Genomic DNA, 27995 nt, shown 5'->3' on the forward strand with positions numbered 1-27995 from the left:
ACATTTAGGGCCTCTTTTACCAGAGGTGATGTCACAAGGCTCATCAATAAATAAATAAAGGCAGGAGAAACGTTCAGAGGAGTGAATGTCACTTTAATCCTGAAACATGAACCAGTACATTAAATGAAAGAATGTGCTGCGCTAACATGAAACGTAACAAAACATGATGAATTTGTACTCATTGTAAGAATGCAGTGAATGAAAAATAATGCAATGATAAAAACCCAACTACCAACACTTTATACTCTTTCACAAATCTGTTGTTTAAAATCGAAAAAGACTAGCAGATCCAAAAGACACAAAACAATCATCAAATAATGGAATCTTCCTGGAAGTCATCCAGCATAATTAGTCAAACTCTGCATCACATCTGACAGTTTTTGTGGAGGCAACATGATACATTTACGCTGAATGACCATCAGGTCCAGAAAACATAATAACTGTAAACAAAGGCTAAGTGTGTTAATGAAGTGATGTAGTTTATTCACCTAAAAACAGACTCTGTTTTTTTGGACTTAACAGAATCTTGTAGAGAAAAATGTGAAATTTTAAAGTAGGCAAATGCAATAAAATACAACTAACTCTTCAACGTGTATGCCCTGTAATACATTTTTGCTACTGTATCTCTGTGAATCTTCAATCATAAAAATTTAGAATTTAAATAATCATTTCCTTTATTATTTCTAAAGGTCATCAGTCAGCAGATGACTTGCATGTCTTTAACCCATTTATCTTTGTACTTCTGATGTGTACAACAATACTGTGAGCATTATTAGAATACAGAATAAGTCGAATCAGTGCAGTTAAACAAGTACACCGGGGCAGTAACATGCAAGCGTAAAAGTATCAGGTCCTTGTGAAGGGATGTCTACAGGTGAATTACCAAAATAATAATTAAAAACTTCCCTACATGGTTCATGGCAAATACTGATTAAGAGAAACAACAGATGAAATCAATACCAAAGAGGCTTCATGGACATGTCTGAGTTTTTTGGTTTTCAGTGATCATACTGTGAAGGAAGAATGAATGATGCTCTTATCCATCAGCTGCAGTTTCATGGTGTTTACAAATTGCTTCTTTGTTCCCCATTACAGCTTATTCTGGAAAAGATGTGAAAAATATCCATCTGCGACAAGTATCTTACACTGAGCAAACAGTTCTATACAATTTCTACTGTTGTTCCTCACAGTCCATCCAAATGGACAAAGCATCCTTAAATTATGGTTGTCAGCTGTCTAATCAGAAAATCCATTAAGCCTACTTGTGCACTAAAAGGTAACAACAAAGCCACAACATCAGAAAAATGCGGCTGTCTAAATAACTGAGAGATCACTCGTAGATGTTCAAGTAAAATGACTGATGATGTCGGGAATAAATAACCAACATGTTAGTGCTGCTAGCTAAAAGATATTTGAGTACATGAAAATTTTTCAAAAGCACAATAGTGCTCTGGTGGGGTGGGTGTTTTTCATGTTATGTTCTACAAACCCAAATTCCATAAAAAGGTAGGAGGCTATGTCATTATCTATAAAGCTTTGAAATGTGGTCTAAACATTGGTCTCATATGGCTTTCACAGAACGCCTGTCTCAGCATGTTTTCACCTCCAAACAAACACACATCCTTTTGTATGTTATTTCTTTTCGCGTCTTCCAGCAAAAAAACGAGAATAAAAAACAGTATACAATAGAAATAGAAGGCGCCATGGTAAAAAGGCAATTGCAAACTTGGATTAACTGCATCATGAGTCCAGTGGTCACCCTTGTCCCAGTCTCAGTGCCTCACTGAGTCAGATCAGACTCAGTGCTGCCTTCTCTTTGTCGTTCTCTTCTCTATAGCCTGTCAGCGAACTAAACAGGGGAAATGTGTCAGCCTTCTGACTGTCCTTATGTTCGCATGTGCAAAAGGTTAGAGGAAGGAGCAAAGCTACCCCCGTGTGGGGTTGCCAATCCAGGCAGTTGGTAAACAGCATAGGCAAACCTTTCACAATGTCACTGGCTGGGCTTTTGTTGTTGGTCCTCCTCAGAGCCAGTGTTCACTGATCCTAGAAAAACAAAGTGGGCTGGGGTTATTAAATTTCCCAACTTTCTTGGAGAGGCTATTAAAAAAAAAAAAAAAAAAAATCATGATATGACTTGCTCACCTGAGCCGCCTGTTGATTGTGCGCCTGGTTGTTGAGGAATGTTTGACTGAGCTTGTTGTTGCTGCCTAAACAGTCAACATAGAGGATCTCTATCAAAACCCAGCATTTGCTTTCTTTTTCTTAAAGGGGTGGCCAGACTATTGAACTACAATGGAAATGAATGTTTTACAGAAGCCAGTTGAACCTACCGATCAAAGTAGGCTTGTCTCCTCTTCCTCAGTTCCTCAGCCGTAAGTGTCTCAGTCTGGCCTTCTCTCTGACCTCCTGCAGCACTCCCTGCTGCCTGGCTCCCTGATTTTAAATTTCGCACTTCATACTCTGAAGACTTGTTGCTCATCACCGCTCCTGTAATACATATAAAAACAAAACAAATCTACACATTTTAGCATTTACTTCAGTCAAATACAAAACGGTAAAAATTACAATCAGTACATGCACACATATTACTCTAAAAGCAATGCTATTACTATGAACCTGAAACACAATTTTTGAAAATCATAAAGAAATCTGAGAATCGTGTTTTTCTAAACTGTAAATACAACAAAGAAACATTGTTTTTTTTGTAAAACCTCTGGATGACACATTCTTTACCTTGCATGCTGAGCTGTATGGCCCTGCGAAGATCAGCTTCTTCATCCTCCACATCTATGTCCTGTCTGCTGAGTGCCAGAGCTCTTTTCAGCTCTTCATCTTCATCCACAACCTCATCCTCCACACCAAAGCCCATCTCTGTCTGGCCCAGAGCTGCTGGCCTGCTGCTCACAGTAAACAAAACAATCAGTTTCCACAAGTAGGTCAACGGTTTATTTTTAGCAATACAGTGCACAAAGTGTCAGATTTTGAGGAATTCATGTGTTTCCCATATTGCACAGACGGCGCATACAAACCCTGCACTTGTTTGAGCCTCGTCCTCTCCGATGAGCCTGGGCCGCTGCTGCTGCTGCACCCTCATGATCCCAAGTATCTGCTCTGCTTCACACTCTGGGAGGTTACCTCGGATCACAAATATGGAATAGCCTGGACAAATACAACTTTTGTTATATTTTCTGCAGTGCAACATGCAATAATGCTGTGAATAACAGTCAATTTTACAATACCTTCTTGTTGTAACTGTGCAAGGAAAAGGGCTAGATAGGTGTCTGATATCAATTCTGGTCCAGTCAACAGTGAGTTCAGGTTAAACCACTACAATGAAAACAGAGCGTCTTTAGTAAAACAGGCTGCATTGAAATAGTTTATGAAAAAAAGTACCTCATACCTGTTGTCCAAGTTTGCGTATAGTGAACCAGTGCTCCTTGTAATTGCAAATAAATGCTTTCTCGTTTCTGAAACATGAAAGTCACCATCAGCTTAGACTGTAAATGTGAATACAAATAATCCATTATACATTAAAGTATTAAGGAACTTTACATTGGGTTTATCATCAGACTCTGGTACTCCCGACTGTTGAACAGGATTAGCTCCAAGCCCCACACTCGCAAAGCATTACTAATTACCTACAAAAATCACAAAACAGAGACAAAAATAAGCATTACTAACTTATAATGGTCACTGATTCAATATTTCCTGACAACAAAAAGTGATTTTTTTTAAAAACTCACTTGTATTGAAAAGAACCCACTGTCATCCATGTTCCCAGAGGGTTGCTATAAACACATCGAGGGAACAAAGAAAAAAAAATATAGAAACAGTTTGTTACTAATGCCTAGAAATATGCTGCTCCATTAATGCCTTCTGTCTCCACTCACCTGTAAGAAGGTCCTGTACTCCTCACTGGCCATCCCTCCCTCCGCCATTCTCATCCTTTCTTCTTCATCAAGCTGATGAGCAATTGAGGACAGATCCACGGGAGTAAAATACTCACCCTGCAAAAGGTTGTTGAGGCAGTGCTGGGCACAGAGGGAGCCCTCTTGCTGCAGATTGTTAAAACCACCGACAAATGAGCTTTCTGACATGACAGTACGGTTTAATAGGTTTCACAACAACTTAGTGAGCTTTGTGGAGATTAAATTACTTTAATGTTTTAGGATTAGGTCTGTTGTCATGATAACAGTCTAACACCAGTAGTTTGAGCAACACAAAACTATGTAAACAACATGTCTGTATAGATTCCCAGTCGCCCAGTCTTGGTAACCCTGACAGTCTCATTAAAAAGCAAACAGACTTCTCTTATTTAGTTCAGTTCTAAGTGTTTTATCAAAATCCTCAGATACAAATTATCCTCCCCAAACTTAGATTGTAATAGCCATCTCAGAAGAGGAGGATTTTTTAATAACGTTGTTTTTAAAGTTTCCACTATTGACATACTGACCAGACAGTTTTACAGTCATTCACACCTGACATGTTACTTTTGAGTCCAGGGTTAGTAATAAGCTATTAGTCATAGGTTTGGGAATAATAATATATATCTGGGACTCCCCATCAGTCAGCTAGAACCTCAGACGCTACTTGGATGAGACATGAAACGTCTTCAACAACCTAAGAAAGAAGTCCAGTTGCTTTCTGCTGAAGCTCTCAGGATTACGTAAACAACAAACACAACTACTCTTATTATTCTTCTATAACAACAAAACGCTGTGCTAAGCTAGCTCGTTTACTAATATGACAAAACAATACGACAGGGGTCCTTTAAAGGCTTTCTGCGTCGTTAGTCCTAGCTGAAAAGAAACTTTTCACCATCTCTGACTAGCAAGTGAATTAGCATTTTAGCTGTGTGAACAACAATACTGCCAAACACTAGTACAAATCTCTTAACATCGGCTACATAACGGCGCTAAGCAAACCGCCGCCACAAGTCCCGAGGCTTTCCGAATAAACACGAGCTGTTACGTGCTGCTAAATATTTTCAGCTAATTGTTTAAACTTACTTTCTCATGAAATATGGAATCCATATTCAGCTTTCTGTCAAACATTCAACTCTGACCTCTAGCCCCGCTGCATTCATCACCACACGGAGCAGGACGATCTGAAGCAGCGCCATCTGACGGCTCCACCATCTCCGTTCACATCAGGGCAGTCTCCTAGCGACACCTCCTCCTTTACGGCAAATGGAACATGGCGGAGAGTGAGAAATCCCCAGACGGACTGGAGCTCAGCAAGGTACGGTTTTCAGATAGCTAATACAACTGACAGTGCCTCCCGAGACTCAGGAACAAAACACCGAAGTATAATTTGTTAATATATTTGAACAATATGGGTTGAACGTGCAGTGAAATGATAGCATACTACCAAGCTAACAGTCATAGCTGGCTATCTGCTAGCTACCTAACTAGCGTCAAAATGTTAACATGTCTCTGCCGAGGCTGCACTTTATTTGTTGTCCACCAACAGTGGCAGTATGTCTATGTTCATGGAGTGAGGAGTTGTATGAATTGACACCACAGTCGAAGAAAACATGGACCTGTTTTTCGTAGTGTGTTTCATTTTGTGATATTTTGATGGTCGCTTTTGTCCGAAGTGCTTCACCATGAGTTTCCATGAGTTTATAAACGTTGAGCCCCATGATACCAACTTCTTAATCTGTTATTTTAACGTCTGTTCCAATTTATTGTCCTTTTTGTTCACAGAGTGAAAGCGAAACAGACTTTGGTCCTTAGCTGGATGTGATTTTATGACGTGGCCTGTCAACTCTTGCCAAATTAAATAAGACATGTAACATATAACATATATTCATATTTAAGGGTGAGATATGTTCAAAAATTAGTAGGTGTTCAGTCTTTGTTTCGATCCTGAGGATCATTTCAGCCACTGCTTTGCTGGATTTTTCTCACTGACAAGTCAGTTGCTAGTTGTTTTCAAGTATATGGCTTGGTATACAGCTTGTTCTTAGAGAATACAGACGAAGGAGTAAAAGTCATCAAGTTACCAGGAAGTAGGTGCTGGAAACGTAACAAAATAGCCCTGTGAAGTATAAAACAATATTCAGTATGAGCTCCTGCAGGCATGCATGCTGTTAAATAGATATGCATATAAACAGCTATTAACTCACCAACATTATTATTATTATTATTATTATTATTACATTTTACATGTCCTCGTGTTACTCACACCTCCTACTTACACTGATCTACTGAATATCACTTGTCTGTTGTTGATTTGACATTTTTGATGTGACATACATTTGTAATGTGCTGTACATAACATAATGTGATGTATAAGTGGTAACAGTGTTAGTATTTCTTGTCATGTAGCTCCATGACTACTGAAAATGCCAAAACTATGCTGAATACATGGTGCTGTGTCAAAGTAGAAAACCTTCCGTAATTCAGGAAACATCGACAGGAAGCAGTGTGACTAATGCCTTGCTACTAACGTAAGTTTTATGAGAATGATGAACTATCCTGATAAATCATTACTTAAGCTCTTTGACTTTGATGCCAGGTTGGTTATCATGCACATTTCCACCCAGCAGATATCCAAACGCAGAACAACGTGGAAGCGTAGAGCAAGCGTCCACAGTTGACACAAAATAACAATAAAAAGTTCTGCATTTTTGTTATATGCCCTTAAACCAAAATTTGAAGTCTATATTGAATAGTAATCATGCACTACTGAAATAAGTATTTTTATTTTATTTATTACCAAATTATGCATCATTGAGACAATTGTAGCTGATTCATGCAGTTTTGTGTCAGTAGGTGTAGACAGGACAAGTGAAGCTGGTTATGCTCTTCTCTGTTCTGCAGGAGTGGCAGGAGGCTGCAGACAGCAGAGCGGAGTTGCTCCGCTACCTGAAGGAACAGGTGCCACAGATCTTCTGCCTGAAGAAGGATGCCAGCCCTCAGGAAGAAGAGGAGCTCATGCAGAGCCGTCTCCTCCACCCACTGGAGTGTTTTCTGTTTGGAGAGGATCCTCAGGAGGGTCTGGAGAAGCTCAAACAGGGCAGCACCTCCTCCCAGCTCTGCGGACGTGTGTTCAAAGAAGGAGAGACCGTCTACTCCTGCAGGTCTGATATACCCTCTGATCTTCTGTAATAATTAAGTTATTACGCTGACATGCATAGTGGTTGTTATAAAACACTACATTTTCTGCTGCCCTCAGTGGCTATTTATTACTATATGATGCCAGGCTCTCCAAAAACAATTGTTTTGGTTATTACTAAATTTAGGCATTAAATCTGCAACTATAAAAAAGATGTACAGAAGATAGACCCAATGCAATGTGGGGTTACTGGATGAAATGTAAAGCCCCAGAGTTCAGAGACAGGCATATACCATGGAAGCTATTGGACATCATCAAGTTCATGAAATGAGAAAAGGATGTCCTCAGTAGATTTTAGTTCTACAGAATCTAATTACACTACAACACCAAAGTATTTAGGCTAAGTGTTGAAAATGAATAGTTCATGTGTAGACTCTCAGGTTTCAGTGTGATGCAGTCTGTGAGTGAACCTGAATCATGTGAAATACTGTATTATCCACACAGATGTTTACATCTCTTCATTCATCAATTTTTGCAATATTTTTTTTCTGCAGTTGCTTCCTGAAACAAATTGTATGTCAACATGAGCTGGGCTGTATTTAGTTACTAGTTTAACTTAATTGTTTATGTGCATGCATTTTAGGCATAATGATGGTCAGTGAATATAGCGAGAATGACAGAAATTCTTTAACTATTAAAATATACATTGAAACATTTTCAAAAAGTCAGTTTAACATCACAATGACGAGAATGACTCATGTCTCAAGTAGTACATTTAAAGGGTCTCTGCTTTAATAAAGAAGTGAGTGTATGTTCCCTTACAGAGGGGTTTTCTACCATTATAAGACTTCAGTGTTGCATCTAAATGGTTTTATGCAATGCCTGAGTTGAGTGGACAGATAAACTGCTGAGAGTTCTCCACTACGCTGGAGAGAAAGTAAACCATCCTGATCTGAGTAAAAGTTGAAATCATATTCTGAGGGCACTAGACAATTACATGTTCATATGTTGTTTATGAATGGAGAGTTTGCAAGTCTTATTCATAGCCTTAATGTTGATGGGCTAGTGACTGCTTTTGATCTGTTCATATTTGAGCTTTTACGAGTTAATTAAGACTAAAAGTGTTTGTCTAGGCAAGGTTAACCTGCAGGAGGTTGTGAAGGGCCCTGTGTTTTGCTGCCACAGAGGAAACGCATACATAAGAAGCAGGGAGAAAATTACTGTCACAGATGATGAGCTCAAGAAGACAGTCGGAAAATTCTAATGCACCCCCTTCACATGCAGCGCCTGTAATCCTTCCACAAGCCTTGCAAAACCCTGCCCTAATAAAATTAAGGTTTTGAGTGAAATGAACATATAGAGGCAAAACAGATAGTGTGATTATATAATGAGACAAATGTGTGTTTGCTGTTGTCACCGTGGATGTCACATCGATGTAAATAGGTGGGGGTAAAACAGGGGAACTCAGCCTGCAGTTCCTTTTGTACTCGAAGTAGCATAGCTTCTGATTCAGACTTTTGTTGACATTTGCTCAATCAAGTAAAATAAATCCTCTTCAACCTTTTTGCAGGGATTGTGCAATAGATCCCACTTGTGTCCTGTGCATGAACTGCTTCCAGGACAGCGTGCACAAAAGCCATCGTTACAAGGTTTGTGTCAATGTAAATGTTTACATTTTTAATAAATTCCAATACCCCCCTCCCCTGGTAAATGGGGAATAAAGAAAATCACTCATTCTTAGTTTTCTGCCCTGAGGTCAGATATCTTTACATGGCTCAACAGATACAAAAGCTTCCTTCCCATTTCATCCTTGCGATTCACTTCTGTGCACAATTAGCTTTAGTTTATTTCTAAATCATTATAGAAGTTTATATTTGGCTCTTCATGTTGGAGCCCCAGGGTTGTGTGTTAATGCTTTCCCACAGCTAAAGTAGATGTCTAATTTAATTGCCGTTGTGTGTATCCATTACTCGCCTTCAGTGACATACAGTATGTGCTTTTTTTTCCAGATGCATGCGTCATCGGGCGGGGGGTTCTGTGATTGTGGGGATGTAGAAGCCTGGAAGATTGGCCCTTGTTGCTCCAAACACGACCCGGGGGCAGCCACTGCCATGGTAACGGTGAGTTATGTAACTGAGCGGAAAGAGGAACGTGGGAGGGACGTACTTGTCCCATTCTGTGTCAGTGAACCCCAGAATGCTTATTTTCCCATCTTAGTCCTGGATGTTGCTCTATTGGCTGTAGCTTTGGATCCGGAAATCAGAAAGAAAAGCACTTTGTTGACTTGCCCTAACTGAGAAAATCCACTAGAATCTAGGTTTAGAGAGTGTGAAGGTAACTTAATGCAAATATGCTAGTGAAAAACACTTGTCTTTTTACATTTGCTATAATCCTGCTGAACTGTGCAAGGATGTACTCAGTTGAACTTCCCTTACCAAAAGCTGCTGGTCTGGCTGGTAGCAGTTGTTTGACAGGCGTTTGCTGATCACAGTGTTGAGGCTTACCACTGATAAGATCGTGCTCAGTGGCTTTGAGCATACGTACAGCTTGACAGCTCTGTGCCTTTTTCCGTAAACAGCAGGTGCTTCAATTAAGAGACATCCCTGGCCACAGTCTCGCAAGCTGCTTTGTGTTTACTACGCCAGACCTGAACCCGTGCTTAATCAGCATTCACACGTCACATGACTACAGCAACATGTCAGCTTCGAACACAAAAACCCATCATGCCGTTTCAGACCTCTTGTTTAGATTATGGTAGTTTCCAGTGCTTGTTCTCATACAGTAGTGTGATGTTGAGGTTGGTGTAAATACATAGACTCACTGTTTGTTTTGTTTGGTTTGTGTGTTAAATGTCAGACATTCGTATGAAATACTATGCTGCTATGTGAAATGTTTGCTCTCAGGCGATTTGATAATAATGTTACCGGGTGAGCTGCCTGTTTTGCTCTCATTAAGAAAAATATTTAGACCAGTTCCTTATCACATTATAGACTTACTGCTCATGATACAGGAAATGGGGAATTAATAAAGGTTATTACAACAAACTCTGACCATGCCAGATCAACTTCAGTTTCTATTAAGTTGCATATTTGTGTTGAACATTTGTTTTTTGTCCTCATTGTGGAAAAATGTTTTACTATAATTGTATTATTTGTAATGATCCTGTGGTTTGTTTTTTTATTTATTTGAATTTATCATTAATTTAACTGGACAACTTGAAATATGTGAGAAGTGTTTCTGCTAAGTTGATCATAGTGTTTTAAGTAAATGAAATGTTAATCCCGTGTTGTTGTTTAATTTTGCACAGGATGAGTGTGTGCTGGAACCTGAACTGCAAGAGCGTGCTGAGAAGCTGTTCCGGGTACTGCTGTGCTACATCAAAGATTTTTTGGTGTGGGAGGAGAACTTTGAGCTGCCGGCTGAGCTCCAGCCTCGGTACGGCCTTTCAGATCACATGTAAACACAATGTGTAAGCATAGCACTCAGCTTAATTTTGACAGCGTATTTCTTCATCCATGCAGGACAAAAGACAATGCTTACTACTGTGTACTGTACAATGATGAGCACCACTCATACGATCACGTGATCTACACCCTGCAGCGTTCAGTAAACTGTGATCAGGCTGAAGCACAGACACACACGGCCCTTATTGACAAGGAGGTATTTTAAAATTTAAATGACTTCACTGTAACAGGAAAACTAATTTGAACTGGTTTCTATAAATACCCTCACCATATAAACAGCACCTTATGTAATTATTGTTAACTGTTGAACAGGGTCGACGGGCAGTAAAGAGGGGAACGTTTCGTTCATGCCAGCAAGCAAAAGATCTCATCAGGGTAAACACTGACAGTATACCTATTTAAAAGTTATTTTGAAAATTTAGAAAAAAAATCACAGTTCTACATTTTTGCATTTCAAAGAGAACTCCAACTCTTTCTCTGTTGTTTTGCAGGCCAACTCTGAGCACATTTCGCTGCTGCCACTGCGTGTGGAAATCCTTACAGCAACAGTAATGGCTCATCAAACTTTTGCGCTGCGCCTCGGCCCCTGGTTCCAGAAGATTATTGGTTACTCAGGTGCTGGCATCATTGTCTTCATACTTGCATCACACACATTTGATAGCTTTGTTTCATATTTGTGCACATTTGACAGATATTTTTTTCAGTCAACACCTAAGTATTCAACTGTCAATCCACTGATGCATGACCGGTACTTTGTGTTTTGTGCAGTGGGCTTCAGGCAGGCCTTCTGCCAGGTGGCACTAGAACCAAACGCAGACAGAGATCAGCCTTGCCTCATTAGCAGACTCATGCTGCACGATGCCAGGATGTACAAAGGTAAACAGACCTTTGCTGGGTTTTTATACATAAAAGCTTAACCTCAATTCATTTTCCCCTGACACTAACAAGAAGAAAACATTTTTTCTTAATTTCTTCAAGGAGCTCGCAAGATAGTTCATGAGCTAATTTTCTGTAGCATGCTGATGGAAACAGAATTCAAGAGGCTTTTTGCAATCGAGTTTACAAAGGTGAGCAAAAATCTAAAATGTTTTCCATTTTTTGCTGTTTTTTTTTTTTTTTTTACTTTTTTAATTTATTCCCTGACTTTCTCCTTTCAGCACTACAAGCAGCTGCAGAAGGACTTCATCAACGATGACCACGAGAGGAGTATATCCATCACTGCTCTGTCAGTTCAGATCTTCACTGTTCCCACACTAGTGAGTGTTGTCTCCTGTAGTAACATACACCATATGCATAATGAAAAGAGAAGGTATGCAAATCCTTGTGTCCATGCCTGATCTTCTGACCGTTCCCTGTCTCTACATTCCTATTTCTCCTTAAGGCCAGGCAGCTCATTGAAGAGGGCAATGTCATTAAAGTGATAGTTGATACAGTCCTGGAATTGCTACGCGAACACCTGGATGATAACAATCGCTTTTTCTTCCTGGGCTACAGCTCAGACAAGTTCTCACGCATCCAGGTCATCTTCCACGACCTCAGGTGATTTTAAAAGAGCAAGACAGATTTTTTTAAATTCATTGTTCTTAATTTTTCTTTCTTACCTTTCTCTAAGATACAACCTATCTTTGTCTCTCAGGTATATTCTGATCAGTAAACCCTCAGTATGGACTGACGAGCTGCGGGAACAGTTCCTAGCAGGATTCAAAGACTTTCTTGGGCTTCTGAAATGCATGCAGGTACAAATGACTCAAATCATGAACCATTCTTAAACAGCATTTAAGAGCTGCACTATTACGGTGTACAATTATGGTTATGGTAACAAGCCACCCAAATATTTAGTAAATCCTGACCTTTTATTTCGTTATCAGGGGATGGAGGAGGTGAAACGACAGCTTGGTCGACACATTGCAGTGGAGCCAGAATGGGAAGCTGGCTTTACCCTCCAGATTCAGCTCCGTCACATTCTTGCTATGTTTCAGGACTGGTCTTCTTCTAATGTGAGTGGCCACTACACTATACACTAAAGTGTTATATTAAAAATACAGACACCTTAATGCCAAATATACACGTTCTGGCTCTGTAATGGTTTTTTGTCTCCACCTGTCGTTAATTTACCTGGCACATGTTTGTCCATCAGCTCTCACATGCGTCTTGTAAGCCTTTTTTTTTTAATGTGTTCACATACACACATAATAAAAACTTGATGTTTACAACTCACAGTGCTCCACAGATGTAGGTAACAGATCAAATCACATTACTGTTGATGTCACCACCCAAAAACATATAAAAGTAAAACTGATAACAGCACAGATGTCACAATGCCGGAATGCAGCTGGAAGCTGTGTACATGAGTTGTAGCTGCTCATTGACCTAAACTGGACAAGGGTAAAAAGGGAAGGAATCGCTGGACTTAGTTATTGCTTGTTTCTGCCCTTTAGGATGAGCTCTTGCTACTTGCATTTAAGGAGTGCCATTCAGTCCTGATGCAGTGCAATAACCAGCCCTTCCATAGGGAGGCCACTGACTACTATATGTGCAAGCACATCCTCCATGTTCGTCCGTACAAAGTCTCTCAGGAGCCTGTCAGCATACATCTGCCCATCTCCAGGCTACTGGCTGGTAAGATGACTAATATTTTAAGCTCAGAGTGGTTTACTGGTGTTTTATTTTTTGTAATTTATGAACTTACTACTCTGTATATTGTGATCCATAGGTCTGTATGTACTTCTATGTGGAAAAGGGATAATTGACCGTCTGGATAATCCTGTAAGTGCTATATGAGCATGCATTTTTGTCATTTATTTATCCTAAGTAAAATAAGTTAAGTTAGCTATCTGCTGTCAGTTAGCTGCTGTCAGTGAATCAACAATGAAATGTTCCTCACGTAATGGTAATCTGACATTAAAGCATTATGGACTATCTTCTGTCTATTGTAGGAGAGCTATGACTTCACACAGTTAGCAGAGCTTCCTCTACGCTGTGTGGTGCTGGCTGCACAGGTCTCAGCTGAAATGTGGCGCAGAAATGGGCTGTCATTGGTCAGCCAGGTATACAATGTTTTTTGGATGCACAATCATTGTTTTCATTCTGTATTAGCTCCTCTATCATCTTCATATAGTAGTAAAATAATTGTTGTTTCACATGAACAGGTCTACTACTATCAGGATGTAAAGTGCAGGGATGAGATGTACGATAAGGATGTCCTCATGCTTCAGGTTGGTATCCTTCAGACATGAATATTTATCAGATGCTAACTTTTACCTTTTCATCTTTAAATTGTGGTGATATCATTTGTCCTCCTTCATGTTTTTTTTTTTTTTTTACAGATTGCTGCTTCCAAAATGGACCCCAACCACTTCCTCATGCTAATCTTGTTAAGATTTGAGCTGTTTGAATATTTCAATGGAAGTTGCACAAGCAAAGACCAGGTAAGTAACACCGAAGTAATCATTCAGGGAAAAAACTGTTGTACCATCAAATGTTGTAGTTATTAATGAATGAAATGCAACTAAATTTACAGGATGAGTTGAGACAGTGGAACCGTCTGACAGAGGAGATGCTGTACCTGCTGATCGTCGTCATTGGTACAGTGTCACATTCTTCTAATGGACTTTAGATTTTACTTAATTCAGTATGAATGGTATTGTGGTATCTGACTAATGTTGTTTATCCAGGTGAGCGCTACATCCCTGGGGTCAGTCAGGTGACCAAAGAGGATGTGACAGTGAGGGAGGTTATCCACCTGCTGTGCATTGAGCCCATGGCTCATAGTAGCCTGGTCAAAGGCCTGCCTGAGAATGTGAGTTTCATAATGCCACATTTCTTAATTATAGAATTAATTGTGTGGTTTTCAGAAGGGAGGAACTGTTACAAACAGGTTAAAATGTTTCCTTTGTAGGAAAGCCATGAAACAGGCCTGGAGTCCGTAATCACCAAAGTTGCCACCTTCAAGTATGTAAAAAATCTAAAAATATGGCTTGGAAGTTCTTCCTTGAGGGTGAATTTTCAGAAAACCTTTTCTGTATATTCTGTTTGTGTTTTTAGGAAACCAGGAGTGTCGGGACATGGATTGTATGAAGTGAAAAAAGAGCGTTTAATGGAATTCAACCCTTTCTTCTACCATTATTCAAGATCCCAGCATAGCAAGGTAGTACAGGGTATTAAATTAAACTGTGATTTTTTGTTGAATGTCTGTTGGTTAATTGCTTATTTTTTGCTTGTTACAGGCAGAAGAGTCTCAAAAGAAAAGGAAAGCTCAGGAGGGCAACGATAAGGGTGACTGACACACTACAGCTAGATTTGACCATTTTCTCTTGTCTGGCTGCCGATGACTCAACTCTACTAACATTGCCCCTGTTTGTGTTTGTTCTCAGCTCTGCCTCCTCCGCTGCCCCCAGCCTTTTGTCCAGCTTTCTCCAATGTAGTACGTCTTCTCTGCTGTGACATCATCATCCACATCCTGAGACACGTCCTGCAAAGAGCTGTAGAGGACCGGCCCGTTAACTGGACAGAAGCCATGATTCAAAGGGTACAAATTTCTTATTTTCCTTGCTCTGAATTACTATTTCTTGATCCATATCCAAGTGTAGTAACAGAATTAACATATTCATCACACAGGCCCTGCACCTGATTGGTCAGGCACTGCTAGAAGAGAAAACACAACTTGAGGATAGCACTGTGGAGGAGGTGACCTTTGATTTCAGCCTAAAGGCCCGCAGTGAGTGAAGACCAACTGTTTGTTTTTTCAACACTGACTAATAATTTGTCATAGTTCTCAAAGCTATGAGGTGGAGTGTTAATTTTTTGTGACATAAATGTTTGTTTTGTTCTTTCAGTTATCGGCTCAGAACACGGCAAGTCAGTGTTCCTCTTGTTGTACAAGATCAAGGCTTTGCCTTCCCTTGAAGCTCAAAAAGACATGGTCAAATGGGTTCTACAGGTAGGTTCAGTACAGATAAATACATTTACAGATATTGAAGAGTCATTATCTTCTTTCAGGGCTGATTTATTTTGTAGTTACTTTCCTATTTTTATGTTCATGTTTTTCATGTAGATGTTTGAGATTGTCAAGTGCCTTAGAGAGAAGTCCAGTCCAACAGTGCCCATGAGCATGGAGACCAAGCCAGAAGAGGTAAAAAATGTAAATAATAATCTTCCGACATTACATACAGTGAAAGGTGGTCCCTTTACATTTTCATTATATTGTTGAATCATCCAGAGTGCTCAGGACAAAGAAAAAGCAGAGAGAAAAAGAAAGGCGGAGGCAGCTAAACTCCACCGACAGAAGATAATGGCCCAGATGTCGGCAATGCAGAAGAACTTTATCGAGTCAAACAAGATGCTGTATGACAACATGCCTGAGAGCGGAACACAAGGAGAACCTGTTACATCTACTGTGAGGTGAGCACAGCCACTCGAAACACCCCTGGGAAGTCTTTCAGAGACTTGAGTAATGAGCTACACCTTTTTCCTTGTTTATTCTTGTTTTGTGTTATGTTTGTTCTTCCAGCTGTGCCATGGAGCAGAGGGACATGTGTATAGCCATCGGGCCTCAGAGAGGGTCCACTATAGATGACAGGGAGGTGTTGACCTGCATTCTTTGCCAGGAGGAGCAGGAAGTGGCGGCTCAGGCTCCAGCCATGGTACTGACTGCATGTGTCCAGAGGTCCACAGTGCTGACACAGTGCAGAGGAAAGATACCACCCTTCAGAGCAGATGGTCAGTCTCCATTCACTGGTCATATCATTCAATTGGTGGGAATCACAGTTTTATAGGTATATATATCTGTTTCATATGTCTATTGTATTTAACTTTGACAGGGCCAGGGACATTGTATCCCCTCTACATGCCTCCTGAGCTGGCTGTGGGGACTCACACTGGCAGCTGTGGACACGTCATGCATGCCACATGTTGGCAGAAGTAAGCCACTAGAAGAACAAAATTGGCTATTGATGTCAATTGAATTAAATATCTTTCTATATGTAGTCTGCTAGAAGGTACAACTTAATGCCATTCAGGTATTATTCTCTTTTTTTTTTTCAGATATTTTGAGGCAGTCCAAAATACGACCAGAAACCGCCTCCACGCTGAGCTGATCATCGATCTGGAGAATGGAGAGTACTTGTGTCCCTTGTGCAAGTCTCTGTGCAATACCGTGGTCCCTCTTATCCCGTTAGAACCACTAACATTTAACTAGTAAGCCTGGTCCACATATCTCAGACCAATCTGTAATGCTCAGTTGTTTGTTCAAGTGTAAAAATGTGTTTTGATCGTTTGTTTCCTGTGTGTAGTGAAAATGCAGAAATAATTGGACAGCATTTGACATTGCCTCGTTGGATCCAGATCCTCTCTGCCAGGATTAAAGGACTCAAGTCAGTCACTCAGGATAACGGTAAGAAGAGATACTTTGGACCCAATTACTGCACTTCTTTGGACGGGTGAACAACAAAATACATAAAATGTCTACATTTTGATGTTGAACATTGTGCAACCAAGCAGTCTCTCTTGTGAATACTGCTTCAGATGTTCCTATACAGTCAGTGTGAACTCAGTACTGCAGTTGCCTCATAATTATAGCAATAATTTGCTTCATTTGATGGAGGGTGCTTGATGTAAAGCAGCTGTAGAGGGTGGTTTAATTTACATACTGCCACATACTTGTTTACACAAACCCCTCACATGCTAGTTTCTGCATGCACATGTTTTCTGATGGTTGTCTACCTTAAAATGTAATATATAGAAACACTGCAGATTTATAATTTGCTGTTTGATTCAATCATTGCTTCTCCTTCAGCATTTGTATTCATCAGACTGGTTGTGATTGTAATTTTTAAAACTCAAGATAGGCTCACATAGCATGAGATAATGAATGATTTTGTCTTCTTGCAGAAGGCAGCAGTGGTATCGGTAACACAGGGCTGTGTGGAGAGGGCCAGCCAGACTTTAGATCCATTCTTAGCTATGGAGTACAAGAACCGTGAGTGAAACTGTTGGCTCCTTCAGTATTCCTTAAGTGTCTTTGCTTTTCAGAGCACACCTGTCTGAACTCTCTGCTTTTTTTTTTGGTGTTTTTTTTTTTTTTTTTTTTCTTTCTTAGGAGAAAATTCTCCGACAGCATCACAGAGATGCTGGTTGTCTGCGCCACCACAGTCCACAGGGTGGGACTAAAGACGGCACCCAATGAGCTATGCCCACGTGTGCCAGTAATGGCCTGGAACACATGTGCCTTCACGATTCAGGCAATAGGTACAGCAAGACTTACCCTGTACATTGCTCTGTATGTATTTGTGTATGCATATTTCTAAAATATGTTTGCATATCTTTACAGAAAACATACTGCAGGAAGAGGACAAGCCACTGTTTGGGTCATTACAAAATAGACAGGTTGGACACCACACACTGACTACTGAACAACAAATATAATGCTTGTTGTTTGGGTTGTTTGTTCTTTGTTAGATGCCAGTTCTATGAAATTGTTCTGTTTTAGCTCGCAGGTCTGAAGGCCATTGTTCAGTTTTCAGCTTCACAGAGGCTCAAGAGCTCTCAGGCTGTTATCCAGAGGCACTTCACAGACATGTTAGGGGGTAAGTGGTCCATCAAAGCATCCTCAGACTACATCCTATTTATTTATGTGCTGATTAGACTTGTGACTGTAAGTTTTTTTCTTGCGGTCAAACCTGCTATTTTTCTATCCAGTCTTGCTTCCGGCCCTGAGCAGAAAGAACACACCATCGCTTCTGGAAGTGGACTGCTTCCATCTTCTGGTAGGTCTCCTCTAAAAAGAAACAGCTCAGATGAGAACGGTGGGACTTCTGTTCTTCTTGTTTCATCACTCAACAATTTATTTTAGTACCCAAACTTGAATTATCATAAATGTATGATTTACAATTAATACATACAACTGTTCTTAATGCATTCATGCTCTCCTGAGAAAAAACGATATACCTTTGTCTGAGAAAAATGTAAATATCCTTCAGACTTAAAACTTTTACTGGGATAAACCTAACCTGAAAACCTGAAAACCTTATACTATGTATTGCATGTGTGTTTTGTCAGGTGGGGTTGGTGTTGTCTATACCATCACTGTATCAGGAGGAGGCTGTAGACTTACAGCCGTCTGCTGTCAGCTCTGCCTACAATCACCTCCACATCTTTCATCTGGTCACCATGGCTCACATGCTGCAGGTCCTATTGTCTTCTACAGGTACAAAAACCTCCACCATAGAATTCCATCCAACAATACTCCTGATATCTGACATTTACTGAACGGGCTCACAAAGCAAGAACCAGCAGTAACAAATATAAAGGATGATTGTGATGATTAAATAATGGTTTCATTTTTGTGCAGATTTCCCTGAAGTGGAGGCTGGGGAGGAGACAGAGGAGACGAGAGCAGCAGCAGAGTTCCATGCTACAGTATCACAACACACTGGAAGGTACAAGTGTTTTTCATCTTCTTGTTATTTATCTGCCAAAGTACATGAGCAGAAATATCTTAAAAAAATCAAATAAGATATCTGTGAATTAATGGGGTTATCTATAGGCGTTCATTTCAATTACCCTTGTGTAGTAGTAAACTAAAGAGTCCAGTGAAGCAGCTGGCAAAAAGTCTATTGATAAAGAAAACAGAACAATTTCTGTTGCAAATGCCAGGGGTATGCAATGAGAACCATTTAAAACATGATTAGAAATAGATTTTCTAGCTTTTGAATCATTTGTGAAAATGTGAAAATCTTTTTCTTTAAACGCATGAACAAAACATCACATCTAAGGACAAAAAGTTTCAAAAACCTTTGCTCATATCATGAAACTAACTCGACATTGTGTCTACTGAGATAAACACTTATCTTCTCAGTAGAAGCAAACATTGCTCCTAGGTCCCTGTTGCCATTTCAAATGCTCAGTGGTCTATACTGTGATGCAGGCTACCCTCAGCTTATCTAACAGATTCCTCTGCGGTTTGCTCTTCAGGCTGATTCCAGATGCGTCCAGCAGCTCTTTAGCTGAAAGAGTGAAGAAAGGAATCGAACCTTTCCTGCGCTGTGCTGCTCTCTTTTTCAATTGCCTTACGGGAGTACATCCTCCAGAGGAGCTTTTCAGTACTTCTGGTAGGTCAAACTGTGGTGTAATAGGAGCATATTATCATTATAAAATGCAGTATGTGAAGATTTGTGTATTGAAGCTGCGTTTATGTCTGTTGCAGTTACCTCTCAAGGACAGATGGAGGCACTATGCAGTTACTTGGCACTACCCTCCAATGTGTTCCAGCTGTTCCAGGATCACAGAGACACTGTTACTCCACTGCTCCAGAGGTTGATGAAAACACTGATGCATGTTTTAGTATTTATTGCAGAGTGAAAAGTTTTCTGACTGTAAATGTTTGTTCTTTCTCAGGTGGTGTGGGAGCCCAGCAATAACCAAAGCCCTGAAAGGCAAAACCCAGACAGTCAGGTTGATACAATGCTTTGTATTATTTTAGCATTAGTTTTGATTTGTAATGAAACATCTCTTAATGGTTGCTTGATAAACCCGCTCTTTTCACAGATACCCCAGGAGAAGGAATCGTTTGATGGATCTTCCTGAAGATTACAGCGCCCTCCTCAATCAAGCCAGCCATTTTCAGTAAGCGGGGAATTGAAGCCCTTTTTTCACCGTCTTTCAGTCTGCTGCAGATGTGAAACCCTTCCGACTTGTCTGTAATCTGCCCTCAGGTGTCCAAAATCTACAGATGATGAGAGGAAGCATCCGACGCTGTGCCTGTTTTGTGGGGCCATGCTGTGCTCTCAGAGCTCCTGCTGCCTCAGCCAGCTGGACGGGGAAGATGTGGGAGCTTGCACCGCCCACGCTGCTACCTGTGGAGCTGGAGTGGGCATGTTCCTCAGGTTAGTCACCAAACTCTACATATTAGGGACTAGTAAAATAGATTTTCAATTCTATAGTTAGTTATTTTCAGGGCATTCTGTTCTTTCTGCAATGAAATGTGCTTCATGTAAATTAAGTTTGATCGAATGTTAACAGGATACGAGAGTGTGAAATTGTACTGATGGCCAGTAAGACTCGAGGAAGCACGTACCCAGCTCCTTACTTGGATGATTACGGGGAGACTGATCCTCATCTTGGGTAAGAATCTTCGTAGTGTTGTATTTTTTCTTCCACGCTATTGGTCTTCTAGATGTGATACAACTAGTTTGTAACTCAACCATATGCAGAGTCAGCTATGTGTCAGGCCATTAAAGTACATGACAACCTGTCTGGCATATAAAACACATGCTGTTTAGGTGATGAAGGGAGATACCGTGGCTGCCGCAGTCTTTTGCATCACCTGTAGGCACTGAGTGTTACAGATGTAACTGTTGCAGTTCAGAATTACAGCAAAATTACATTAGAGTGCAAGACTTTTACACATAAATTAACATTTGTTACATTCAAACTCTTTTCCAACAAGTTCATTCAGATAAAAGACCATCTCAATGACGGGGTGTTCTTTATAACGCATGTCGACAGTGTTTGTGTAATTACTCTCATTGCCAGAAGGAGTGGACACAAGTTCCACACTGCAGGTTTAATTGTGGCTAACCTTTATATTAAGGACTCACATGTTGATGATCTCCAGGAAATACAGTAGCCAACAGTAATGTTACAAGATCTAACTTCTGCTGCCTTCCACACACAGAGTTTACTATATGTCATCCTTCACCTCCAAAATTGATTAAGATAAAGAAGAGAAGTTCAGTTATGGTTAACACAGCCATGACCATAAAGTAGACATTTTTTGTGTGTCCAAAGTGCTGTTGATTGGACAAACCCTTGCATTAGGTTCTCTGTGTTTTCATTTCTAGAAGGGGCAATCCATTGCACCTTTGTCCAGAGCGTTACAGAAAGCTGAACCAACTGTGGCAGCAGCACTGCATCCTGGAGGAGATCGCCCGCAGCCTCGAAGTGGTCAACGTTATGTTTGCCTTCGAGTGGCAAATGTTGTGATGATCGCTCCAGCTGTGGTGGCCAGGAAATAAAGAGCACAGCCACAGAGCACAGCGAGAAGTCATGCTCCGACAGGCAAACACACATTACCCTTACACACACACAAGCAATCAAGCTCCTCTGCAATCAAAGGAGACCCAGTCCCTCCCAGATGAATTCCCCGTTGGACTCCAGAGAGGCGGGTCGGTCAAAGAGGAAGAAGAGGAAAAATAACGGCGAGTGACGAATAATGATTAAACCCAAGTCGCCTTCTTACAATTTGATTGTCTGCTGTGAGAATGAGTTTCTGCTAGAGTAATGTTATTTGAGGCTCATTCAAATAAAGACAAACATCTGACGCATTTCTGTTAGCAGTTTATATGTTTGATTTCTCTCAGTAATGCTGTGAATTTTCTGCATTCTCTTTATTTTGTGTTAGAAGTCAGGATTTGTTCTAAGTTATATTTCTTCATTTATGCTGATTTGGAGGGTACATTTATATGGGAATGTATAAGCATGGTCAGAGATCCTCTACAGTTTTGTCCCTCAAAAGTAGGTAGTCCAGATGTTAGAACCATCATGTGCTGTCCCCTCTGCTCATATATAGCCACTTTCAGTATGTAATGGATCAAACATATGTAGAGTATGCATTATTTTTTAAATTGCAGTCAAGCAGATTCAGTATTCCAAGCTGTACACAGTAATCTCCCTCCATGATTAACTGGTACAGATGGACTTCATGAAAAATTGCCATTTTGGCAACAGTTTTCTGAAATTCAGCCATATTTATAGTAACAAGTCCTTACTGATCTGACGGTTTATTGAATGAATTCTGTAAAAAACGTTTCTGATACCATATGACATTGTGAGATCCCTTTTAGAAAAATCTGTAATGCAGCCAAAAATTATTACCAGATGTTCACTGTATGCTTGCAATCATTAAAACTTCCTGAAGGGACCATTGTGTCACATTTTAGCATGTAGTGTTAATTCACTGAACATAAATTGAACATAAGTGGTGGAAAATGACTATTGCGATATTCTATTTAAGAAAAAAGTGCACACTTTCTTGTACTAATTCAATTTATCTTTTTAGTTATTTCATTATTTCTCAGCCATAACAGGAAATAATGTGTGACTCTTTAATTTCTTCCTTTTTGTGTTGTTTGACAGTGTTATATGACTTCCAGGCTGTGGAAATAAAGACAAGCCAAACTGCAGATTTTCCACTTCCACTGAATGAATATGAGAACATTATCCCGGACTGACGCCTGCCCTCACCTGTAGAAGGACAGTAATCATCTATTTCCTATCATAAATAATTGTTTTATTTTAATATAAGTGTTAATTTGACTTTTCAACTTTATATTTTCTGAAAAGAAAAGAAGCTCAACAGATAAGATCCTGCAACCAGTCAAATCTATCATTTCAACAAAGTCAGACAAGACAGGCTAGTTTGCAGTGACCAGGGCTGAAATTGTCATAAAACAGTGACAGAGAAGAGGTTTAAAAAGTTTTATTGTCAAGCTTTTGGTAGCTCATCCTAGCACAATGTGCGGTGATATTGCTGAGGCACATGAGATTCAGTTTTTAGCGATGACTTCTGTGTTCTAGAAAGCCTGTTATCAATTACGTACGGATTTCCATGATGTGAAAGTATAAAGTTACTGTAGTTCTGATACTGTTTACTAACTGTGGTACAACTTTGTTTGCTAATGCAGTCAGGCAAGTCAGGAAAAAATGCACAAAGAGGATCCAAAAATGTTACTATTGTTCTAAACACCCAGAACCTGCTAACCAAATATCTTATTTAGCTTCTAAACTGCAAATTCTTGTTATAACTTCTAAACTCTGGCATTTCTATCCTGTTCCAACTAAATCAAGCAAAAATAATTATGGGTCTTTAACTTCTGACTCACAGTGCTACTCTTATGTTCATCTATCAATAATATACTTTGTATTTCAAGTTCATATTGATTCCAGTGTTGCAGCTGGCAGGTGATATTTTGGGCACTAGTTGCAAAACCACGTGATACACAGGCAACAAGATATCAGTTGTAAACAACAGATTACAGTACAGGTGTGTAGAAAAATGTACACATTTATGGTGATATATGTTATGGTGTTATGAAAATGGAACATTTATGGACAGATTTGTAGTCATTTGTGGCTGTATAAAGTCAATAAGGTATAATCTGCAGAAAATCAAGTCATACAGATGAAAAGAAACACAAATGTAATGTGAGCAACGCTTTAAAGTCCAAATAGAAATGCATTTCACCGTGTTGTTTTCAACTGTCTTCAGTAATCTGCTTTGGTGGAACATTGTCAGGCCCGTAGTGTGCTTTGGAGGTGGAGGGCACGTTAATGTTGGGGTCTCCATTGTTGGATGTGTCTATCTGGTTGTTTTTGCCGAGGCTCTTGATGATGTTCAGGTTGGTGCGAGCGGTTTCCATGAAGCTGTTTTCCAGCAGCCAGCCGTCAGATTCAGAGTTGGGGTCTCCTTGTCTCAGCACATTTTCCAGGGAGGTCTGGAGGTAACGAACCCCTGTCAACACTGACAGCTGGAACAAGACAAACACAAATGTTACTGAGAGGAACACACAAAAACATGACAGCAAATCACGATATGCTGTAATTTTGCAGTAGAGGACCATGGAAGAGTCCACTTTTAACCCTCCTGTTGTCCTCATTTACGAGCACCAACAAATAATGTTTCCTTGTTTAAAAAAAATCCCCAAATTTCTGGAAATTTGCAAAACCTTCAGGAAGAAAATTCTAATAATTCCCTAAAAGTTTCCTTTAAAAGTTTTATTTAAAAAAAATCCACCAAATGTGGCAAGAAAATTCTTCTAAACATTTTCCAAATATTTGTAAAAATCTTCCAAAAAACCCTAAAAATATCTAAAGCGATTACATATATATCAGTAAAACTTCTAATATTTTCTTTAAGAACATTTTGATTTTTTTGTGAATGTTCTTAAGAAACATTTTTAACATTTCTTTTTTTCCACCAAAAAATTTTCAAAAATTGCCCAAAAATGTTGAAAATGTGGACATCAGAAATTTCACTGTGAAAATATTTTTTTCCCCCACATTTTCAAACTTTAAAACGGGTCAATTTTGACCCGTTTTAAGGACAGCACGAGGGTTAAGACCTTCTGTGATTCCTCACCTCAAACAACCAGGTTATGAGGACTGCGAGGCCAATGGACTGCATAATGTGAACGTAATACTCCAGCAGCGCCTGGCGACACCCTTTCATCCACAGGTTCAGCTCCTCGGTCTGGTGCTCGTAGTTGAAGTGGGCAGAGTTGTTGGTGATCTGCTGCTGGATGCAGGGTCGGGGGGAGTTCGTGTTGCAGCAGCTGAAGGGGACTCCATCCATCAGGTACTTCCCCTCCACGTTACTCCTTAACCGGCTACAAAGTGGGAAATGGAAGATGTTCAGAGTTTGTCTTATTGGTGTTTCAGCGCGTTAGATCTAGATAAAAGCAGCAGTCCTCTGTATTTAGGGAGACACATTAAGATCATTTGGGACAGAAATGATTACATTATGACTAATATCTTTAACCAAGCTGTGCCTCATGATGCTTCATAATCACAATGCTGGCAGTTCAATTTCCACCTTCGACCTGTGCTGTCTGTCATAACCTTCCTCTCCTCTTGTTTCCCTCTTTTATCCTCAGTGTCAATTACCAGAAATATGCCAAGAACATCTTAAACTCCTTATGTCTGTCTAGTTCAGAGCCTGAGTGCTTTTTGATGCCTGATCTTAGATTCAAATTTACTTTTCAGCCTGCCAGATTCAGTAAAAAAAAACAAAAAAAACAAAAACACTCAGTCACAAATGTGGCTTCAGGCTGTGCAGTTGGTTCTAAATGTGAGCCTTCCTACATACAGAGGGCAAAAATCTTGTCAGTGTTTTTCAGAAATTGGAAAATCAGAAATCTATGGGACTAATATGTAACTTTGAGGAGAAATGCAGAATATGCCTGGATGTTTCTGGATATTAGTGACAAAAATGTTATATCCACTAATATTTATTCTCCTTTCCTCTTTACTCAAGCTCAAAAAAATATAAAGTGAAATGTGTCACTGATTTCTCCAATGATATAGATATTTTAGCTTTTTATTTAGTGTCTTTTTGTAGAAGGTGGCACAAATTACCATGTTTTTTCAGTTTGTTTTATTTTTCTAAGTGTCTGAATATATTTTTACTGCAAAAATTATCTGACATTATGGTTTGAATTAGATTACATTTTACAGCTATTTGAGGCCTGTGGAAACAAGTTATGAGCATGACATATCATCGCCCATTAATTTGATATAATAAACCATTAATCAGGTTTAGTTTCATGTCCAGCAGTTACAATGCTGCACTATGTTTACTAGTTACTAAACGTGTCTCTATGAGAATGTTTGCTATGAATTGTTTAAAGAATTTTTGGTCAACATTTCAACTTAAAACTTGTGGTAAATATTGTTTAACAAGTACTTTTTTCCTGATGTTTAATGTTGTACAGTTTGATTTACTGTTCACATGGTTTCTGTTTTTCACAATCTAACTTTGTGATGTTTTTCTTTGAACTCTAACCCAAAAAATGTGCCTGCTCAGGAACTGTGACCATCCAGAAGGGGTTTTGAAAGTGTTTTGCACAATTAAGTTTTCTTAATTTCAACCTAGATTGTTAATATTTTGTATAAATAAGGTTTTAATATTTGAAATTACTGTTTTTCATTTGTGTGCTTCTTTGCTATTTTGACATGTGTGTTTGGTTTGCTGTGATTGCACCTTGCAAAGTCTGGTCAGGTCCTGCTTTTTTGTCACCTCACTACATCTCAGGGTTCAGAAAATTAAACAGCAATGTGATTTATTTCACGGAGAGTGACACAGTTGCTGTGATCATTACAAATATCCCACAGGGAGTGTCTAAAGAATTAAAGTGAAGAAATGAGAGTTTTTTAAAAATCGAAAAGAGCTTCTAGCAGCAAGTGGAAGCGATGTGATTAGAGCAGTGAGAGCTGAGCTGATTAATGACCTGTAATTCATCATAATCCTATATAAAGCAGTGCAGCTACAGATTCGGGCGATGTCGAAATGTCTTTACATTTTGACATATTTGATCCTATTTGTTGTCAATGGTGAACAAAAAAAAAATCCCGTAATTTTCACACACCTCCTATTCTAAAGGTGAATACACTCTACTGTCTGTACTTACTTCAAAACCTCTTTTTGGGACATATCCAGGTAGCGGTTGCTTATCCACTGGATTTGAAACCAGTCTTTATAGCCGTTGTTTCCACAGCACTGGAAATGTATCTGCAGCAAGTCCACAGTGCGCTTCAGGAAGCAGCGTCCTGGTGTGTCTGTGTCCTTATAGAACCTCATGGCCTCCGTCAGCCCCAAATCCAGAGACTCCTCCAGCTCCCCGTGCATGCTGTAGCACATCAGAGCCCCCACCAGCACGCAGAAGGTGAAGAAGAAGGTGCAGATGATGTAGGGCAGCATGATCAGCTTCCAGCGCAAGAACTTGGTGGTGTCTACGCAGTCGTAGCAGATCTTCCCACCCAGGAAGTTGATGGCGCAAGCAATGAGACCCACAGCTATCAGCATGTTGGGGACGTACTGGATGTCCCTCTCAGCCATCAGCTCCCCTCGCTTGTTGATTTCCACCTTGAGGAAGAGCCCCAGACTGAAGAGGATGACCCCTGTAACCACTGAGATCCAGTTGAGGATCCACAGCACCTGGGCCAGCTTGTCCCTCTTGGTTTTGGTGAATTTGACTCTTAAGACTGCCATTGTCTCTATCTCCTCTGTGCTGTTTTTTCTCTTAAGTCCAAGGTGGGATTAAGGGTGGGACACAGGTAGAGCAGGGGAGAGGAACAAGTTATCCTCCAAGAGGTGTGGGGGGCCGAGGGGAGGGGGTCTGATTGTACTGTTCTCTGAAGCTCCTTTCATAAGCAGCTTAGCCTGGTCTTGATCAATATCATGTGGACGCTGCATTATGGTTGTACTGCAGGTGCTCTCTGAGACTGTAGCACTGAGAGTATGACAAAAATATCCTCACATAACACCACAGTTTCAGTGAATGGAAAACACGTCAAAGACAAAATGCACTGATATTCAATCAGTTGTATGCAAATAGAATCTGCAGGATCTACATGTCAGGTAAAATATTGAAAATCAGCAACATATAGCTTTGTATAGAAAAGGTTCCAGCTTCCTTTTTAATCCAGTTATGCTTGATTTACAAAAAAAGAATAAATTATCCAGATATAAAATGTAAGAAATAGCTAGTAAAATGAAAATAGAAACCCAAGGCAGTCCACTGTACTCACCTTTGTGCGCTCGGCTCTAATCTTGAACATCTGGCATCGCTCTCCACTCATTTTTACTTTGTTTTCCTGCTGACATCCTCAGATTTATTCCTGAGAGACGCGAATGGTTGTAGTGACACGGATAGCATGAAGGCAGCCACAGTAGCATCAGAGTGAGACTAGTAACCA

General features: G+C 39.9%; 3 protein-coding genes across 3 annotated transcripts; 1 reads left to right on the forward strand and 2 right to left on the reverse strand.

Annotated features, from left to right (window-relative positions):
• Positions 1-72: 72 nt before the first annotated feature.
• atxn3 (ataxin 3) lies at positions 73-5160 on the reverse strand. Its single transcript, XM_023285892.3, has 11 exons — positions 5010-5160; positions 3891-4055; positions 3744-3788; positions 3553-3638; positions 3401-3467; positions 3240-3327; positions 3030-3159; positions 2734-2897; positions 2331-2487; positions 2143-2207; positions 73-2043 (listed from the first exon to the last, which is right to left on the reverse strand). The coding sequence occupies exons 1-11, from the start codon at positions 5052-5054 to the stop codon at positions 1991-1993; spliced, it is 1065 nt and encodes a 354-aa protein (XP_023141660.1). The 5' UTR covers positions 5055-5160; the 3' UTR covers positions 73-1990.
• Positions 5084-22705, forward strand: ubr1 (ubiquitin protein ligase E3 component n-recognin 1). Its single transcript, XM_023285879.3, has 47 exons — positions 5084-5241; positions 6828-7087; positions 8633-8711; positions 9072-9182; positions 10370-10497; positions 10584-10722; positions 10839-10901; positions 11018-11141; positions 11295-11402; positions 11505-11593; positions 11684-11782; positions 11908-12065; positions 12163-12262; positions 12395-12523; positions 12965-13145; positions 13240-13292; positions 13463-13573; positions 13676-13741; positions 13853-13954; positions 14047-14110; positions 14201-14325; positions 14425-14477; positions 14571-14673; positions 14753-14801; positions 14900-15054; positions 15144-15243; positions 15362-15465; positions 15580-15657; positions 15745-15926; positions 16036-16244; positions 16346-16445; positions 16569-16721; positions 16817-16917; positions 17415-17502; positions 17623-17771; positions 17854-17909; positions 18013-18109; positions 18222-18289; positions 18582-18729; positions 18874-18961; positions 19497-19633; positions 19729-19837; positions 19920-19976; positions 20070-20147; positions 20237-20407; positions 20544-20645; positions 21365-22705. Exons 1-47 carry the CDS (start codon positions 5197-5199, stop codon positions 21504-21506), a joined length of 5211 nt encoding a protein of 1736 aa, XP_023141647.2. The 5' UTR covers positions 5084-5196; the 3' UTR covers positions 21507-22705.
• A 281-nt stretch (positions 22706-22986) lies between these two features.
• On the reverse strand, positions 22987-27992 carry prph2la (peripherin 2-like a). The gene is made up of 4 exons (XM_023285994.3): positions 27828-27992; positions 26708-27529; positions 24661-24907; positions 22987-24049 (listed from the first exon to the last, which is right to left on the reverse strand). Exons 2-4 carry the CDS (start codon positions 27286-27288, stop codon positions 23777-23779), a joined length of 1101 nt encoding a protein of 366 aa, XP_023141762.1. The 5' UTR covers positions 27289-27529; positions 27828-27992; the 3' UTR covers positions 22987-23776.
• Positions 27993-27995: the final 3 nt, after the last annotated feature.

This window comes from Amphiprion ocellaris, chromosome 20, assembly GCF_022539595.1.
Source record: "Amphiprion ocellaris isolate individual 3 ecotype Okinawa chromosome 20, ASM2253959v1, whole genome shotgun sequence".
Classification (NCBI taxonomy): domain Eukaryota; kingdom Metazoa; phylum Chordata; class Actinopteri; family Pomacentridae; genus Amphiprion; species Amphiprion ocellaris.